We start from the raw sequence: 21,202 nt of genomic DNA, 5'->3' as shown, positions 1-21,202 counted from the left end.
TGTTATTAACATACAATATTACATCGGTTTTACACCGTGTATGAAACGGTGTCGTTAAGTGATACTACACCGGTTAATAACCGATTCGAAAACCGGTGTCGTTAAGTGATACTACACCGGTTTTAACCCGATGTCTAAAATGGCAGACTTTTAACATCGGCTTCATAGACATCGGTCAAAAATCAAATAGACACCGGTGGAAAACCGATGTCTATGAGCGATTTTGTTGTAGTGACTCTTGCCAAGCTGGTTCTGTACTTCATTCTTGAATTCTTTGAACTTGTCAAAGGATTCTGACTTATGTGTCATCAAGTACACATAACCATATTTACTGAGATCATCAGTAAATGTGATGAAGTACCTATAACCGCCTCTAGCAGTGACATTGAAAGGGCCACATACATCACTATGTATGAGTCCTAACAAATCAGTCACTCTTTCGCTGTGCCCACTGAAGGGAGTCTTGGTCATCTTGTCTCGTAGGCATGACTCACATATCTCATATGATTCTAAATCAAATGAGTCCAGCAAACCATCCTTATGAAGCTAGGATAAGCGCTTGTCATTTATATGACCTAAGCGACAGTGCTAGAGGTAGGTTTGGTTCATGTCATTTGACTTGATCCTCTTGGTATTTATGTTATAGATAGGGCTCTCAAGATCTAGAATTTAGAGTCCGTTTATCAGAGGTGCACTACAATAGAACATATCGTTTAAATAGACGGAATAACATTTGTTCTTTATTATAAACGAAAATCCTTTCTTGTCCAAACAAGAAACTGAAATTATGTTCTTAGTCAAGGTAGGCACATAACAACAATCATCTAATTCTAGTACAAGCCCAGAGGGAAGAGATAGATGGTAAGTTCCTACAGCAATAGCAGCAACCCGTGCTCCATTGCCTACTCGTAGGTCTATCTCACCCTTCGTCAATGCCCTGCTATTTCTCAGCGCTTGTACATTAGTACAAATGTGCGAAGCACATCCGGTTTCTAATACCCACGATGAAGAAATAGAGAGGTTGACTTCTATAACATGTATACCTGAAGTAGAAATCTTATTTATCTTTTTCTTCAGATCTTCCAGGTATTCTTTGGAGTTCCTCTTCCAGTGCCTTGCTTGTCCTTGATATAGGTGACAAAGATGTTCAACCATATCGTAAGCGCCCATCAACTCATGTTTCTTCTGAAGCTCAGAGTTCATGGTCGCGAGCATAAGACAGGACACATCTAATGCGTCATCTTGATTCTTCTTGTAAGCATCACGGTCTGCTCGCGTGGCAGTGGCAGGAGGAGCCTCCAGAATGGGCTGCTCCAGAACGTACAGTTTACGTTCCTGAGTGAGAACTATTCTCAGATTCCTGTACCAGTCCAGGAAATTTGCTCCGTTGAGCTTGTCCTTCTTAAGGACAGAACGCAGAGAGAAGATGTTCATGTTCGACGTCATGGCAATTCTACAACAGAAATAAATGCAGAAATAAGTATTATATTCTTAATAATTTAATTAGGCCTTTAACTAAATGATGCTTCCACTGAATTCTATAATTCATGTGGGACAAGATCCACATCATACTAATCCTTGAGTTAGCTTTGGCTAATACGCCCAAGACTTAGTATGATCGGTAGGTAACGATTACCAATTACATCTCTATGCAACTCTTGTTTATAGAATCAAAATCCGCATTTATATTAAAAATCGAGTTAGCTTTGGCTAATACGCCCGAGAGTTGATATATATGTGATTTTGACCTAACTTTCCAACCGTTGGAAGAATGCCTATAGTTATACTCGATCCAACCGAGTAACTAGGAATACTCAATCTAATTGAGTTGTTCTCACCCATGCATTGATAGGCGGGACCAAGATTGTCCCTCTGTATCCTACCAAGATAGTATGTGTTGTTCTGCTTTGGCAGATTCAACAACTACATGCGATCGAGATAGTGGTAGGTATCACGGCATGGTAGGCATTACGAGTTAACGTGATTTAGATCTAATCTAAACGATGATGCGTATCATATACTCGATAGATCTAATCTAATCGAAGGGTGCATCATGTGCGCGACTTAGATCTAATATAATCGTTAGGCACTAATTAATTACTTAATTAACTAGCATGCATCATATACACACAAAAACAATTAATTAAATTAATTTGTGATTTAGTCATGGCCCTACTACGATCTTCTCAAGCCAATGAGAAGATCGAATGGTCAACCTAAGGTCAACAGCTTCTCAAGCTTCTTCCTTTGACCACCTTGTGTTGCTCGCGCCCTCCTCGTAACTCCGTCTCGTGTGGACCTTCCACCGCTTCAAAATTACATTACAATTTTGAAACTCGAGTTACATTCGAGTCTAAATCTAATTTACAACCAGAATATAAGAGAAAGGCATGACGCGCAGGCCATGAAAATAAAATAAAAATAAAATAAATACAGCACGCACATCACATAACGGCACGCAGGCCGTATTATGAATTACAACACATTTCCAAATCCAATTTGGGTCGTTTGAGCCATGACTATCACAAAATTAATATATAATTCAAAATTATATATTTATATAATTTTCTGTAATTTTTTTTTATAATTTTACAGATTTTATGAGTAAATTTTTCCCGGCAGTCCCGATTAGCAATTTCGGGCGCAATCGCGGAGCAAATCCCCTTGCGGGGTTAGGGGCAGTACCCCTACCCGTGATCTAACCATCGCGAGTTGCTCCTAAGCGATCCAAGAGCTCCTTAGCCCGCTGTCCCAAAAATTTTTGGGGCGAAACTTTGCCGTTTTGGAAAATTCTTCTCGATAGTCGAAGCCTACAAGTGCCGAAACACTTGTGCTTCGCTTCTAAGAGAAAAATACCCATAAAAACTCTAAAAACCATAAAATTACTGTAACACCCACTAAGCTTTTAAGATAAGCATATGAATGTAGGATTTTTGTCTTAGAAAAATAATAAGAAGTGGGTTAAAGCAAAAAGAAATAAAATGAAACAAAAAGAAGAGGAGGTCAAGGATTGAACCTTGAACCTCTTATATTATAATTCATAGGATTAATTAGTAGAAACCAATTGGGATAGAGAGAAGATATTGATAGAAAAGGAGGGAAACTCATGATAAGGGTGAGAGTAAAAGTTAGCCAAAAGAAAACAAGAAAAGAGCAAGAGAAAGGCAACTTGCCTTCCTTCTTTCTCTCCCTCTTTCTTTCTTCATTTTTGCCGAAAATTTAAGAGGGAATTAAAGAGATTCATTCCCCCTTATTTCATCATGAATGGTGAGAATAAATTAGAAAATAAAATAAATAAAAGAAAAATAGAAAATGGGTTAAGGGAGAAGGAAAGCAAAAATCAATTCTTCTACCTCTTCCCCCTTAACATAAAAGGGAGCAAGAAAAGAGAAGGTTATTTTTCTCTCATTTCCTCATCCTCCCTCTCCGTCACCGAACACCACTTCCCTCTCCTCCATCTTCGGCCCCAAGCCAAGGTTTTCTCTTAAGAAAGCCTAAGATACAAGGAGGACTTAGCAAGAGGAACAAGGGAAGGGAACTAGAAGAAGAGGCTACTTCTTCCATCACCATACCTTAGATCCACAAGAGAAAAGGATGTAAGCTTCCCCTCACCTATGGTACAAGGATTTTTATGTGATTTTCGGATTTTATGAGGATTAGAAAACCTAGAAAAGAATTTAAGAAAATTCGGCCAAAGAAGAGCTTTCAAATCTAGGAAGGTTTAAACAAGTCCTCATTTCATGATATTTTTCTATGCTATGTAGGAAGGTTTTTCCTTCATGTGTTTATACCTATATGATGCTTGATCAGAGGAGTACCTAACCCTAGGATTTCGGCCAAAAATATTTTCAAAAGGTTAGAGAAATCATTGTTTAACCAAACTAGTACAAGATTTCCCCCATGAACTACTAAGGGTCTTTTATTGGTTTTCTTGCTTGAAAGTTACTTGGAACCAAAAGAAATCCACTCATATGCTTCGGCCAAGAAAAAGGGCTTAGGGTTAGGAAGACCTTTAAATTTAAGTAACCATGTTTGTATGATAGAATATAGAGTTCTCTTAAAGAATTTCATGTTGAATATTGCTAGAAGTTCATGAACTCTTATTTTAGGTTTTCGGCCATGATAAGATGGATAGCTTAGAAAAGCTTAAACAAAATTTTAACATGCTCAAGACCTCTGTAATATTATGATATGGAAGTTGTTTGATGCTCTTATGCTTAATTAGAGTATAGAAAAATTTAGTTACATGATATATGACATGTAAGATCACAAGGGTCCTAGCTTGTTTATGAACCAACTTTGTATATGATGTTCTTAGTAATTTTTACCATGAAACTTACTTAGGTTTTCCATGCTTTAGGCCACTTAAAACCTAGTTTAGAGAATGGTAGGTTTCGTCCATGAGGAAAAATAAAAATGAAAAGAAACCTAGGAAGCCTAAGACACAATGCACATGTATGTTTATTATGCTTGTCTTTATATATGCTATGAAACTTGTATGACTTCTTATGCTTTTAGGCTATTTGAAGCAAGTTTATGCACTGATGAGTCTCAGCCAAGTAGGGTTTAAAAGACCTAGAAGCCTTAGAATTGAAACCAATGGTGTTAAAAATGCTTCTTATGGAAATATGATAATATGTTGATTGTGTCACATGCTTGTATAATTTTTCCATGACCTAAATGGGCAATTGTATGTTTCGGCCATGAAGGGATAGATGCCCTACAAACCCTAGAACAAAAATTAAATATGCTTATGTCACTCTACATGAAATATAATAAGTAGAAAACCAAAGTTCTCATGCTATATGTTATTTAGTGACCTAAATGAGGCTAGGGTAAGTTTCGGCCATACCTATTGTATGATGTTTTATTATGAATTTATTCATGATGTTAGTTCAAGTTCACATGCTTGTATACTTGTTTTTAGCCCTAAGGAATACTTGTTAAAAGTTTGGCCATGACATATGTTAAGCGCTTGAAAAACTTAGTAACTAGCTCAAATGTGCTTACTATGTTACTTGGAAAAAAATGCTATAAATATGGTTTAAGGTTTCCATGCTTTCATGACATTTGAGACCTTGTTTCACACCTGATAAGGTTTGGCCACATGAAGTTTAGGGACTTGGAGAACTTAGAAACCAAGTTAATCATGCTTATAATGCTTCCTATGAAATTGATGTGATGATAATTTAGGTTCCACATGCTTGGAGGTTATTTTTACCTAAATTGAGATCTAAGGGGGTTCGGCCATGATAAGAACCCAAGGGATTAGGAAGCTTAGAATCCAAGTTAACTATGTTACCATGTTCCTTATGATAGTATAATCACATGATACACCCTTATGCTTAAATATGTATGCTTGTGATTCATACTTTCTATGATATGCTATGTGGATAGAAATATGCATGCTTTTATGATATGCTATGTGGATAGAAATATGCATGCTTTTATGATATGCTATGTGGTGAAAATATGCATGCTTTTATGATATGTTATGTGGATAGAAATATGCATGCTTTTATGATATGCTATGTGGTGAAAATATGAATGCTTTTATGATATGCTATGTGGATAGAAATATGCATGTTTTTATGATATGCTATGTGGTGAAAATATGCATGCTTTTATGATATGCTATGTGGATAGAAATGTAACGACCCGCCTTCTACTACTAGGCTGTAGGGCGAATCGCTACCCTCGTTCTACCCTATACTGTGCGGAAAGCTGGGCTAATTCAAAATTTTACTAATTATCCGATTAATGTTAACTCTGACACTAACATTCCGGGTGTACCTTGGATTTGTACACATGCTAGGGGAGGTATTTACAACTGGTAACACCCTCCGGATCGATCCACAGACCGATCTGCTGATACTGGTACGTCACAAGACCCTGGATCGGTCGGTTGTCCGATCCCGAAGCTACATCGCTTCTGTCCCCAGCTGGATCGGTCTACCGACCGATCCAGGTGTGGCCTGATCGGTCGGCACGACCGATCCAGGTATGTATGGATCGGTCGGTTGACCGATCCAGGCACCTGGAAATCGGGGACTCGCCACTGTATCGCGCTGGATCGGTCAGCTGACCGATCCAGGAGGATACAGTAGCATACTGTATCTGGCTGGATCGGTCGGCTGACCGATCCAGTGACACAGCCAGGCTCTGATCGGTCGGGAGACCGATCAGAGTCTGATTTCAGACCCGGGAAACTCTGATTTCAGCACTTTGGCGTGCCAAAACCCCACATAACATCTAACTAATGCATCATAACTATTCTAACAACATGTAATAACATTCTAACGACATAAACTAGTAATCTAACTTAACATAAGGCATAGTTTAGGAATTCATGGAAACACACACAACTAAAAGTGCCTAGAACATGTAAACCAAAACCAATAAATAAAATGCTAAAGTAAATGCTAAAGAGTCTAATGCTCAATTTGCTACGTCCCCTAAGGACCTTTGATTCCAGTTCCATACACACCCACCACCTTTGCATTGCCCTCCAGCTTCCTCTGCTAGTCCATTTTCCTTTTTCCTGTATCTGCAGTATAAGAAAAATAGTATCTGTAAGCCAAAAAGCTTAGTAAGAAACCATCTACCTCACAAAAACATGCGACGATGCAAATATACTTTGAAATCATGCTGTTTAAAACATATGCTGAATGTACTGAATAAATTGAGCATGGCAAGGCATATAAGCGTACAATCATGGCATATCTAAAGCTGTACATGAAATCAATGGAGATAATTGAACTAAGCATATAAAAGCTAACTGGAGCTAACTGATACTGAATTCAAACTCAACTAACAAGACCAATTTTGAGTTTTGAAAACTAATTCGTAATAAGTGAAAATACATAATCATACTGTTTTGGGCCCGGCAACTGTACTTGCTGTGCGCGCATCCCTAACTAGACCCGGGATTGCAAGTTCCAAATCTAGTAGGGTTTACTAGGTTGTCTGAACCTAGGGACGACTGTGGGAGTCCAACCCAACGGATATCTGATCCTGTACAGTGCCTACTGAAAATAAAATACTGAATATAGCTAATTACTGTGTAACCTACTGATTCTAGGTTATCTGAACCTAGAGCTAGGTTGTCTAAACCTAGAGGCGACTGTGGGAGCCCACCCATTGGACCATAGTCCCATATAGCTAAAATAAACTGATTTACTATTTTAAACGCTTCTAATGCATTTAGCAGAACTATCAAAATGCCTAAGCTGCATTTTTACTGATCTAGTTATTTTGTCGAACACTTAGTGTGCCCCAACTCTCCTCTTCATTAGGGAGATCACCTTTAGGCACCCGACAACGTCTACAACCCCAACTGAAGAGGGTAAACGTGTCCGGCCCATCTAAAGGTGCTCAACTAAATCCCTAAATCTAAGAGGAGGGTTAAAACACCCTACATGTCCACAAAAATCTGCATATTACTAATCTAATGCATAGAAAATCCAAACGGAGCTATTATACTGTAGGTGAGGGGTTTCTTACCTCTTGATCGTAATTTCTTACGATTCTATTCGCTAGAGTTCCGGTGGAGATGATCCTCTCGACGATCCGATCACGTCTTCGCGTTCCTCTCGCGGAGAAGAACCTCTTTCATGTTGTAGTCGTCGCCGGAAGATGAACCTATGGACCCTTGCCTTGGTGTGCCGTGCGTGAGGAAGAGGAGAAAGAGGGAGAGGCGGCGGTGAGGTTTTGGAAGGGAAAAGTGGCGTGAGGTGAGGAGGTGCCGAACCAATTCTCAAATAAACCAACCCAACTTAAGTTCTTCTATTTATATTAAGTGGGTAACTAGGCCCAATTCTAATATAAATATAATTGATTTCTCTTTCTTTCAGCAAGGCCCTGCTGGGTTCACCGGTTACTAAACTTATCCGTAAACCATAGGTCTCGAGTTCGATTCCCCGCCTAAGCTATTTTACAGTTCTAATTATTTTTGCTACTTCCGCTACTCGGAAAATTCCGGAAAAATATCTAAAAATTCCAGAAAAGTCATACTATATTTCTAAAATAGTTTTGAGAATTTTCGGGCTTTACAATCCCCCATACCTTATAAAAAGTTCGTCCCCAAACTTAAAACAATTCTGGATACTTCTATCTCATGCTGGCCTCTGTCTCCCAAGTCGCCTCTGCTGCTGTGTGATTTTGCCAGCTGACTTTGACTAATGGTACTTCCTTGTTCCATAATTTCTTTACTGCTCGGTCTATTATCTGAATAGGCCGACTGTCATAGCTGAGATCATCACGGACCTGTACCAACTGGGGCTCAATCACCTGGGTGGCGTCTGGAATATGCTTCTTCAGCATGGAGACATGAAATACGTTGTGGACGGCTGACATCTCCTGAGGTAGCTCTAGCTCATATGCTACCTTGCCTACTCTCTTCGTGATAAGGTATGGTCCCACATATCTGGGAGCTAGCTTGCCCTTCTTCCCAAAACGCATGACTCCCTTCATGGGAGCTACTCTGAGGAAAACTGTATCCCCAACTGAAAACTCTAGGGGTCTGCGTCGTGTATCAGCATAGCTTTTCTGGCGGCTCTGTGCTGTCTCTATCCTCTGGCGAATCTGCTGTATGGCTGCTGTGGTATCTGCCACTAGATCTGTCTGAAGCTCTAGTTCCTTCTGTTCACCACTCTCATACCAACAGATTGGTGATCTGCACCTCCGCCCATAGAGTGCCTCATAAGGTGCCATGCCGATAGTGGCCTGATAACTGTTGTTGTATGCAAATTCTGCTAAGCTCAGATATTTGCACCAACTTCCCTTGAAGTCTAGGGCACACGCTCGGAGCATATCTTCGAGTACCTGATTTACTCGCTCCGTCTGACCATCTGTCTGAGGATGGAAGGCTGTGCTGAATTTCAATTTGGTGCCCAATGCTGACTGTACACACTCCCAGAAGTGTGATGTGAATCTGCTGTCTCTGTCTGAAATGATGGTTCGTGGGACTCCATGTAGTCTGACGATCTCCTGGAGATACAACTGAGCTAGCTTCTCCATGGAGTAGGATATCTTGATAGCTAAAAAGTGGGCTGATTTAGTCAACCTGTCGACTATTACCCAGATGGCATCAAAACCATTCGTGGTTCTGGGTAGCCCCACTATGAAGTCCATCGAGATATCCTCCCACTTCCATTCTGGGATCTGTATAGGCTGCAGAACTCTGATGTTCTGCCTTGACCCTCTGACAGGTGAGGCAGATGCTAACATATCTGGCGATGTCTCGCTTCATCCCGGGCCACCAAAAACGTTTCTTCAGGTCTTGATACATTTTAGTGGAGCCTGGATGCATCGCATAGGGAGACCTGTGAGCCTCATCTAAAATATGTCTCCGTAGCTCCTCCTGATCTGGAACACAGAGTCTATCACCAAAATACAACACCCCGCTATCGGACACTCTGAATTCTCTACTTTCTGATTCTGTTAGCCCTTGCTTGATTTTCTGAATTTCAGGGTCCTGATCCTGAGCTGACTGAATATCACCAAGCAAGGTAGACTCTAAGGTCATAGTAGAGAGCTGTCCGACGATGAGTTCGAGACCAAAATCCGCGATCTCCTTCTGTAGGGGTGGTGACATGGCTGCTAGAGATAATAAGGTAGCGCTGGATTTTCTGCTAAGTGCATCTGCTACCCTATTGGCTTTCCCTGGGTGGTAGAGGATGTCTATGTCATAATCTTTGACTAGCTCTAGCCACCTGCGCTGTCGCATATTCAGATCCTTCTGAGTGAAGAAGTACTTCAGACTCTGATGATCTGTATACACTCTGCACTGAGCTCCATACAAGTAATGTCTCCAAATTTTGAGAGCGAACACTACTGCTGCAAGCTCAAGATCATGAGTAGGGTAGTTCTTCTCATAATCCTTGAGTTGTCTGGAGGCATAGGCGATTACCTTGCCATCTTGCATCAGCACTGCTCCTAATCCCAATTTAGAGGCGTCACTATATATATCGAAGCTGTCTGTATTTTCTGGCAGTGTCAGAATAGGTGCACTAGTCAATCTCCTCTTGAGTTCGCTGAAGCTGTTCTCGCAGTCCTCTGTCCACTGAAATTTCTTGTTCTTCCTGGTGAGAGCTGTCAGTGGGGAGGCTATCCTGGAGAAGTCCTCTACAAACTTTCTGTAATATCCTGCTAATCCCAGAAAGCTCCTGATCTCGCTGGCGTTCTTAGGTCTCCTCCAGTTACTTACTGCTTCTATCTTGCTGGGATCTACCATAATACCATCCTTTGAGATGACGTGACCCAGGAAGGACACCTGATTTAGCCAAAACTCACATTTCATGAACTTGGCGTATAGCTGGTTCTGCTGAAGGGTCTGCAATACTAGTTTCAGGTGCTCTGAGTGTTCTTCCTGAGTTCCTGAGTAGATAAGAATGTCATCGATAAACACAATAACAAACTTATCTAAATACTCCCTGAATACCCTGTTCATGAGATCCATGAATGTAGCTGGAGCATTTGTCACGCCAAAAGGCATGACTACGAACTCGTAATGTCCGTATCTGGTCCTGAATGCTGTCTTCGGTATATCACCCTCCTTGACTCTGACTTGGTGATATCCTGATCTGAGGTCAATTTTTTAGAACACTGCTGCTCTCTTTAATTGGTCGAACAGGTCATCTATTCTGAGAAGAGGATACCTGTTCTTGATCGTGACCTGATTCAGTGCTCTGTAGTCTATACATAACCGCATGCTTCCATCCTTCTTCTTCACGAATAGCACAGGCGCTCCCCATGGTGAGTGACTAGGGCGTATGAAGCCCTTGTCAAGTAGCTCCTGTAGCTGCTCATGAAGTTCCTTCAGTTCTGCTGGAGCCATGCGGTAGGGCGCTTTGGAAATAGGATTGGTGCCGGGGAAGAGCTCTATCTCAAATTCAATCTCCCTGACTGGTGCTAGGCCTGGTAACTCTTCAGGGAAGACTGCTGGGTAGTCACATACAACTCGGACCTCTGCTAGCTGTTGGTCCTCGTCATGGCTGGTATTGACTACATGTGCTAGGTACCCCGCACATCCCGAATCCATCAACTTCTGTGCCTTCATAGCTGAGAGAAATTTTCTGGCTTTTCTCTTTGGTTCCCCGATGTACTCGAACTGTGCTTCTGCTTCGGGTTGGAATACGACTTTCTGTTTACGGCACTCTATGAAAGCACCGTATTTGATCAGAAAGTCCATCCCAAGGATGACGTCGTAGTCAGTCATTTCCAGCAGGATCAGATCACAGAAGAGTTCCCTGTCTGCTATAATGACTGGCACTGCTCTGAGCCAGTGCGTGGATGCCATGACCTCTCCTGAAGGTAGTGCCGTCAGAAACTGACCACTGAGTACCTCTGGGGGTATTTCTAATTTCTCGGAGAACACCCTGGCTATATATGAATGGGTTGCCCCAGTATCAAATAGAACAGTAGCACTATACTGAAAAATGCTAATCTGACCTGTGACGACTGTCGAGGCATTTGCTACGTCCTCTCTGGTGAGTGAGTAGATCCTCGCGTTCGCCATAGCTGGAGGGGCTTCTAATCGGCCCTGGCTGATAAGTGGACCTTCTAGAGCGGCCTGCATCTGATGTAACTGAGCTGGCTGGCCTGCATACTGGATCTGCTGTGGCTGAGGAAGACCGGTCTTGTTCGGGCACTGCTTGGCCATGTGCCCTTCTTGTCCACATTCAAAGCATCCTCGTGTGCCCTTGCGATAAACCCCTGGGTGGAATTTTCCACAAGTGGCACACTTTGGATAACTGGGTCGCTTGCTAGATGGTCCTCCTTTTGAGTCACTCCCTGATTTGCGCTTGCTGTTGGAGTTCCCTTTCCAGTTAGAGCTGTGGCCTTGCTGTTTTTGAGTGTGAGAGTTTCCTTGGCCCTTGGACTCTGAGGAGACTTGCTTCTGCTGCTTCATGCTATTCTGGTAATGCTCTGTGGTCAAGGCACTGCTCACTAACTCCTCTGTGGTTTGTGGCCTATGTATGCCACCAGCCACGTTCACTGCTATCTCTGGCCTCAGCATCTTGAGCATCAATCTGATCCGTTCCTTTTCCGTGCTGACTAGCTCTGGGCATAGACGAGCCAACCTGTTGAATTTCTTCACGGCTTCCTCAACTGAGAGGTTGCCCTGACGAAACTCAGTGAACTCGTCATAGTGGCGGTTTGTAACCCGCATATGAAAGAACTCCTCAAAGAATTCCTTCTCAAAGTCAGCCCATGTCATCTGGTTCACTGGGCGCTTCGTTCTGATTCTTTCCCACCACATGCGTGCGTCTCCTGTCAGGCAGAAGGAGGCACACTTCACCTTCTCGTGTTCCGGCCAGTCCAGAAGCTCCATCGTGCTTTCCAGTGTTTTGAACCATGCTTGTGCATCCCATGGTTCACTAGTGCCTGAGAAGTTCTCTGGCTTGACTCGCTGCCACTGGATCAGATAGACTTCCTTTCTTGGCTCAGCTGCTGGGACTGCTGGTGCTGGTACTGGTGCCGGTGTTGGCGCTGTAGGCTGAGCTGGTGGAACCTCTAAGACTTCTGGAGTCGTCAGATTCTGATGTGGCTATCTCCTGTTGCTGTTCAGCGAGCTGCTGCTGTAACTGAGCCACTAGTGCTGTAAGGTCTGGAGGAGGCACTGAACTGCCTGCCTCTTGCTGGGGCTCAGTAGCTAGTGCCCTTCTAGCTGGGCGTCCTCGTGTCATTTCTAAAGACATAGAGAACATAGGTATAACTAACACTATCACAGTTATCTAACTACTGATATCATGTTTAAACTATCACATACTAACAAGCAGTAGGTATATAAACATGAACTGTAATAATAAACAAGAAGCATAAATAAAGTAGAGGTGTTCTTACTTGGAAGCTGCAGGTACAATGCTGATGTGTGTGTAGGAAGTATGGAACACTGCTCTGATACTACTCTGTAATGACCCGCCTTCTACTACTAGGCTGTAGGGCGAATCGCTACCCTCGTTCTACCCTATACTGTGCGGAAAGCTGGGCTAATTCAAAATTTTACTAATTATCCGATTAATGTTAACTCTGACACTAACATTCCGGGTGTACCTTGGAGTTGTACACATGCTAGGGGAGGTATTTACAACTGGTAACACCCTCCGGATCGATCCACAGACCGATCTACTGATACTGGTACGTCACAAGACCCTGGATCGGTCGGTTGTCCGATCCCGAAGCTACATCGCTTCTGTCCCCAGCTGGATCGGTCTACCGACCGATCCAGGTGTGGCCTGATCGGTCGGCACGACCGATCCAGGTATATATGGATCGGTCGGTTGACCGATTCAGGCACCTGGAAATCGGGGACTCGCCACTGTATCGCGCTGGATCGGTCAGCTGACTGATCCAGGAGGATACAGTAGCATACTGTATTTGGCTGGATCGGTCGGCTGACCAATCCAGTGACACAGCCAGGCTCTGATCGGTCGGGAGACCGATCAGAGTCTGATTTCAGACCCGGGAAACTCTGATTTCAGCACTTTGGCGTGCCAAAACCCCACATAACATCTAACTAATGCATCATAACTATTCTAACAACATGTAATAACATTCTAACGACATAAACTAGTAATCTAACTTAACATAAGGCATAGTTTAGGAATTCATGGCAACACACACAACTAAAAGTGCCAAGAACATGTAAACCAAAACCAATAAATAAAATGCTAAAGTAAATGCTAAAGAGTCTAATGCTCAATTTGCTACGTCCCCTAAGGACCTTTGATTCCAGTTCCATACACACCCACCACCTTTGCATTGCCCTCCAGCTTCCTCTGCTAGTCCATTTTCCTTTTTCCTGTATCTGCAGTATAAGGAAAATAGTATCTGTAAGCCAAAAAGCTTAGTAAGAAACCATCTACCTCACAAAAACATGCGACGATGCAAATATGCTTTGAAATCATGCTGTTTAAAACATATGCTGAATGTACTGAATAAATTGAGCATGGCAAGGCATATAAGCGTACAATCATGGCATATCTAAAGCTGTACATGAAATCAATGGAGATAATTGAACTAAGCATATAAAAGCTTACTGGAGCTAACTGATACTAAATTCAAACTCAACTAACAAGACCAATTTTGAGTTTTGAAAATTAATTCGTAATAAGTGAAAATATATAATCATACTGTTTTGGGCCCGACAACTGTACTTGCTGTGCACGCATCCCTAACTAGACCCGGGATTGCAAGTTCCGAATCTAGTAGGGTTTACTAGGTTGTCTGAACCTAGGGACGACTGTGGGAGTCCAACCCAACGGATATCTGATCCTGTACAGTGCCTACTGAAAATAAAATACTGAATGTAGCTAATTACTGTGTAACCTACTGATTCTAGGTTATCTGAACCTAGAGCTAGGTTGTCTAAACCTAGAGGCGACTGTGGGAGCCCACCCATTGGACCGTAGTCCCATATAGCTAAAATAAACAGATTTACTATTTTAAACGCTTCTAATGCATTTAGCTGTACTATCAAAATGCCTAAGCTGTATTTTTACTGATCTAGTTATTTTGTCGAACACTTAGTGTGCCCCAACTCTCCTCTTCATTAGGGAGATCACCTTTAGGCACCCGACAACGTCTACAACCCCAACTGAAGAGGGTAAACGTGTCCGGCCCATCTAAAGGTGCTCAACTAAATCCCTAAATCTGAGAGGAGGGTTAAAACACCCTACATGTCCACAAAAATCTGCATATTACTAATCTAATGCATAGAAAATCCAAACGGAGCTATTATACTGCAGGTGAGGAGTTTCTTACCTCTTGATCGTAATTTCTTACGATTCTATTCGCTAGAGTTCCGGTGGAGATGATCCTCTCGACGATCCGATCACGTCTTCGCGTTCCTCTCGCGGAGAAGAACCTCTTTCGTGTTGGAGTCGTCGCCGGAAGATGAACCTATGGACCCTTGCCTTGGTGTGCCGTGCGTGAGGAAGAGGAGAAAGAGGGAGAGGCGGCGGTGAGGTTTTGGAAGGGAAAAGTGGCGTGAGGTGAGGAGGTGCCGAACCAATTCTCAAATAAGCCAACCCAACTTAAGTTCTTCTATTTATATTAAGTGGGTAACTAGGCCCAATTCTAATATAAATATAATTGATTCCTCTTTCTTTCAGCACGGCCCTGCTGGGTTCACCGGTTACTAAACTTATCCGTAAATCATAGGTCTCAAGTTTGATTCCCCGCCTAAGCTATTTTACGGTTCTAATTATTTTTGCTACTTCCGCTACTCGAAAAATTCCTGAAAAATATCTAAAAATTCCAGAAAAGTCATACTATATTTCTAAAACAATTTTGAGAATTTTCGGGCTTTACAAGAAATATGCATGCTTTTATGATATGCTATGTGGTGAAAATATGCATGCTTTTATGATATGCTATGTGGTGAAAATATGCATGCTTTTATGACATGATGTATGCCTAAGTGATGCATACCTTTATGATATGAAGTATGCCTAAGTGATGCATACTTTTATGACATGATGTATGCCTAAGTGATGCATACCTTTATGATATGATGTATGCCTAAGTGATGCATACTTTCATGATATGATGTATGCCTAAGTGATGCATACTTTCATGATATGATGTATGCCTAAGTGATGCATGCTCTTATGATGTGTGATTTGTATAAGTATGACATGTACTTTACTTTATATGGCTTGTACCAAGGGTGGGCTCCATAAGCGCCCCAGGTCGATGGAATAAGACTCGGGCCTCGTTAGGGATGGGCTCCTAAGTGCCCCTAGGTCGATGGAGTAAGACTCGCACTACAAGAAAAATGTCATTCAACAACACTCAAACGACAACGGTTTTATACCAAACTGTTGTCTTTTTGCTTTTTAACAACGGTTTTAACAAAAACTGTTGTCTTTTAGTAATTTTTTTGACCTATGACAACGGTTTTTAAAAACTGTTGTCTATTTATATTTTTTTGGGGATACGACAACGGTTTTTAAAGGGTACGACAACAAATTTTTTAAAACTGTTGTCTATGTGCACTTTTTTGGAATTACGACAACGGTTTTTAAAAACCGTTGTCTATTAAATGTTGTTGAATGCGATTGTTTTTTCTTTCGCCACTTTTTCTCCTTCGTCATTTTTCTGTCAGTGTTGTTTACGCCTTGTTTTTTTCTGTCTCTTTCCCAAAACCCTACTCTTCGCCGCCTCCTCCTCACCGCCCTCTTCGCCGCCTCCCTCCTCACCACCCTCTTCACCGCCTACTTCGCCGCCTCCCTCCTCACTGCCCTCTTCGCTGCCTCCCTCTTCGCCGCCTCCCTCCTCACCACCCTCTTCGCTGCCTCCTTCCTCGCTGCCCTCTTCGTCGCCTCAACTTTCGGCCTCGCCACCTCCTCCTCGCGGCCTCTACTTTCATCTTCACCGCCTCCTCCTCGTCGCCTCGACTTTCAGCCATCTTTGTTGCCTCCTTCTCACCAGCGCCTTCTCCTCGCCACCTCGACTTTCATCCATCTTCGCTGCCTCCTCACTAGTGCCTCCTCACTTCTGCCGCTGGAATCATCGACACAAAATGACATGATGGATAAAGGTACGACAAACTATTTCCTTTATCTGCAACAACGACATAGACAAAAGTGTTGTTTTTGTTGCTCAAGCAAGGAACAAGCTGATACAAACTCTGGGCCTCGATTCTTCTCCTACAACTCATGAAACTTGCCCACCAACCATTTTGGTAATGGTCGAAGCCAGAGCTTGAAAGATCGGAGGGTGACAAAGATTGGGAAGGGAGGCCACAGCTTCCGCTCGCAAACTTCGGATCCACCAAGCGGATCGTGCCGCTTTTGTAAGATAGCTGAGTGATCAAGTAGTGTGTGGAGCCGATGGAGATGGTGGCTTTGTCGCCGTCGCAGGTGAGCTCGTACATCCGATCCCCGCACTGAGGCGGATCAGTTGTTCGACGAAATGGGTGGCTGATGTCATGGAACAGACCGCAGGAGAAGGGAGCACAAGCTTCTTGGCTCCACTGCTGCTGCTGCTGCCCCATAGCTGTAACAGCAGCCTGGGACAGGAGGAGGAAGAGTAGCAGCAGAAGCATAAGTATGGCCTCCTCCACGCTTCCTATCTCCCAATCCCAAGCTTTCTGTGCTCGAGCACGCCTCATCCCTGCCTCCCTTTCTGGTCCGGTTCGTTTCGCCCTCCCTCACCGTCACCGGAGAGACGCCTCCTACCGGAATCCCCTGCGCACCATGGTCGTCACGGCGACCACCGCAGAGATGCCGAAGAAGCGGCAGGCCTCCCGGGACCGCTCGTTCGTTGACGAGATGAGGACCGTTGCTATGAGGCTGCACACCAAGGATCAGGCGAAGGAAGGAGTCTAAATCGCCGCCCGTCGCTAAGTGGGAACCGTCCATCGAGGGCTACCTCCGTTTTCTAGTCGACAGCAAGATCGTTTATGATACCCTCGAAACGATCATCCAGAAGGCCGCCTATCCCTGGTGTAAGTTTTGGTTTCCATCTTTGATGAAGTCCTTAGTTGTCTCTACTTGTTAACCTTTTTACGTTTAATCGAGGACAGAAAGCACAAACTCTGATAAGCGATTTATTCAATTGGGAAATCAGACAAATTTAGCTTTTGAGATATAATAATTGAACACCATCAACTAAAGTTTTCGTTGACCGTTCAAAGCTGTTATTTACTGCTGCGTAGATTTTGCTTCAAGTATACAAGTCATCATTTTTATAAATCCTTTGGCTCAACAAGAAAGGTTCAGCTACACTTCTACATAGGATAAAGTTTGTATGTATCAGTTGAATTTTCTTTTATTAATTCAGCCGTATGGACTGTCAAAAAAATCCATCCCAATCCAAACCAAATGAAGGCAGTGGGTGACCTCTTGTGGTTGCGTCGCCTGCAAATTATATTATGTTAAAATTTAGTAGTTGATGGATGCTACAAGTAGTTGCAAAATAAGGATAGGAAATTGGAACAAAACAGGGCATTTGTTGCTTTCTAACTGATAGTCTGGTTTTGTTAGTTTCTATCAGTAACACGCTTGTGCTTGCATGGTAGCTGCTTTTTGGATCTAATGATGAAATAATAAGATAAACTACTATCTATGATATTTTAAAGAAAATTTGATTTTATTTATAGGAACAGGCAAATTGTGGCAATTTACTATTGTTATGTATTTGGAACATAGTTCAGTATATACATAACCATTGTATTGTAGATGTTGAGTTCAGGAGTACTGGCTTGGAAAGGTCTGAAAAATTAGCTAAAGATCTAAAATGGTTCAAGGACCAAGGGCATACCATTCCCGAGCCTTCTTCTCCTGGTGTTTCTTATTCCCAGTATCTCGAGGAGCTATCTCAAAAGGATCCTCAAGCTTTCATCTGCCACTTTTACAATATATACTTTGCTCATAGTGCTGGTGGGCGAATGATTGGCAAAAAGGTACTTAATTTTTCTCTAAATGTCATTTTCCAGATTGTGACCTCCTGAAAAATTGCATCTCTTGTGCAAAAGTTGACTTGCCTTGGTCACTCGATGTTACTAATGCTTGTGACCATTACTTTTATATCTAGCTTTCCTTCATACGTTCTTACATATGGTAGTAAGATGTTTGCTCCCTTCTCCACTTCCATTATCACTTGATACTGTGATTTTTTTCATATGACTTTTAAGGCACTGAATCTGTCTACTTAGTCAATCCAGAAAAGGTAATATCATAGAATCAGTTTAGCTCTTACAAGCAACATAATTGTTTCCCTTGGTAAGCATTTCATTCACATTATTACAGTTTTGTCCAGTTTGGAACCAAAATCTCGCAATGAAGACCATCATGAGAGGAGCATAAAAACTACTTAGAGTTTTAAAATATGTTATTATTGAGGATGTTCAATATTTAAGAAATAGATAGATTCACAGCATGAGCATTCAAATAGACAGGTTCACAGCAATAGACAACAAAACTTGTTCTTCTCAGGTCAATCTGTTATTTTATCTCCTAGAATCTGTAGAAGGGTAGTATGTCTTGGCTAACAGCATTCATAATTTTCCATGCCTTTTGTATCTGCTGCAAATCATAGTACGTAACACAATCTCATTTAAATAACCCCTTGACTATGGTTGCATACAGCTTATTTGTAGTGGTGTCTGTACTTCACCATCATGCCATCTATGAAATTCATCTACTCTTTTAGATTCATGGCTAGTTACCTAATTGTACAACATTTAGCGTTTTAGACTGAGTAAGTCTCGATTTTCATGAATAGGTTGGGTGGAGCTAATTAGAGTTTTCTAATTAGATTAAGATTAGGTTTTGTTAGGTCTCTAAATCATTTTATGCATTTTTTTAACTTACTTTTGGACAGTGAGTTAGTTCTTTTGATGGAATTATACATCTATGATGCTTAATTTGGGATTGTAGCATACTTTTTGACCAAATAAGTCTAGATCAATGATAGATTGTTCTTCAATCTACTACTCTTTTTAGCATCTTTATCCTGCTATAATGTTATTCTTTAAGATTATGTTGCATTGATTTTTGTTACTCTTTCTGGATTCATTTTTATTTAAGGCATTCTTTCCTTTAATGGTCCCTTTTAGAATTTAATGTATGACTTACTCCTTAGCATCATATGAAGTGTGTGGGAACGTTTGCATTAGATTGTACCTTTTAGAATTAATGCTGCTTGATCATTGGGAAAAATAGTGTTTGCATGATTTATAATAGAAGCTTTGTATGCAGTGACATAGAATGAAAATTCTGCTTAATAAGAAATTTAAGAGCCACCATATTGTTTCAAGAGGTTACCATTTATGTTACGTAGATAACGCTTTTTGCACTTCTATTAGATGACTATATCAAATGGTTTTTATGGTTATGTAACATTTATGCAGTGCAATTAGAATCACACGTACAGTTTAGTTGCTAATTTGTAATATATATCTTTATTCGAATAGGTGTCTTCAAGAGTATTGGGAAGAATGCCGACAAGCTAAAAAAATGAAGAGACTTTAACAAATTAAGGAGCACTAGGCGCTGCAATCCCTCCTCTTCACCGACATCTAAGTAGAAAATCTTGTGTTATATTGTTTTACGTACCTTTGTTTTAATAATGTTATCATTTTGTTGATTGCTTATGAAATTTTGTTGGTTGCATATGAAATTTCTTCATAATGTTTAGATATTATTTTTGAATGTCAGAAAATTGTATATTAAATTTTATTTTGAAATTTAGTATTTTGAATGATTTATAATATTGGAAAATTGTGTATTAATTTTTTTTATTTTTTTTCTAAAAAAGACAACGGTTTTTCACCGTTGTCGTAGATAGTTTAAAACTGTTGTTGAAGACCATGTTATTAAAGGTAGACGCTCAAAGACAACGGTGAAAAACTGTTGTCTTTGAAGGAAAAGACAACGGTTTTTCACCGTTGTAAAACTGTTGTCTTTGCCTTCAAAGACAACGGTTAAAAACTGTTGTCTTTGGGCACCCCTTTTAACAACACGGCTTTTAACAACAGTTCAAAATGGGCTACGACAACGGTTAAAAACTGTTGTTGTTAGGCTTTTTTCTTGTAGTGTCGGGCCTATTATGTTTGCCTTGTAGGTTTCAAGACTTGCTACCTTGGACCTACATAGGTTGCGCGCAATATGTAAGTGGTACATAGCTGGGATCCCCTTTAAGTTGAGATTATGTTCAAGTATATATGTAAGAAAAAAAATGGTTTTAAAGATCATGAGACATACACATGTTTTTAGGATACATGTTTTCAAAATCATATTGCATATACCTTATGATCATGTTGTGATGATGCTATAATTTATGATATGCCATGATTAGATATGATTATGTTATGTTTCATGCTATGCTTGATATGCCATGCTACCTTATGATGATGCTATGATATGCCATGATTAGATATGAGTATGTTATGTTTCATGCTATGATTGATATGCCATGCTATCTTATGATGATGTTATGATATGCCATGATTAGATATGATTATGTTATGTATCATGCTATGCTTTAAGAGATGATATGCCATGACTAGTTATGATTTTGTTATGTTGCATGATATGCTTAAAGAGTATGATATGTTATGCCATGACTAGTTGAGATCATGTTATGTTGAGATATTCTTTGATCATGTGATGATTGTCGGTGTTAGTGAGTAGGAAAGGAACTTACTGAGCCATGAGTGCTCATAGCTTACTTTCCTTGTACCACAGATAAA

The 21,202-nt window shown here is 41.3% G+C and overlaps 1 protein-coding gene and 1 pseudogene across 1 annotated transcript; one reads left to right on the top strand and one right to left on the bottom strand.

Annotated features, from left to right (window-relative positions):
* Positions 1-16,486: 16,486 nt before the first annotated feature.
* LOC121986665 (putative RING-H2 finger protein ATL21A) lies at positions 16,487-17,002 on the bottom strand. The gene has a single exon (XM_042540619.1). The coding sequence runs from the start codon at positions 17,000-17,002 to the stop codon at positions 16,487-16,489; it is 516 nt and encodes a 171-aa protein (XP_042396553.1).
* Positions 17,003-17,044: 42 nt separating this feature from the next.
* Positions 17,045-18,475, top strand: LOC121987438 (annotated as a pseudogene).
* Positions 18,476-21,202: the final 2,727 nt, after the last annotated feature.

This window comes from Zingiber officinale, chromosome 5B (genome assembly GCF_018446385.1).
Source record: "Zingiber officinale cultivar Zhangliang chromosome 5B, Zo_v1.1, whole genome shotgun sequence".
Classification (NCBI taxonomy): Eukaryota; Viridiplantae; Streptophyta; class Magnoliopsida; order Zingiberales; family Zingiberaceae; genus Zingiber; species Zingiber officinale.
This window is presented reverse-complemented; position numbering and strand designations above follow the sequence as displayed.

What these genes read in the sequence shown, in the direction of transcription:
- LOC121986665 (XM_042540619.1), bottom strand. Translation starts at nt 17,002, where the DNA reads ATGGGGCAGCAGCAGCAGCAGTGGAGCCAAGAAGCTTGTGCTCCCTTC.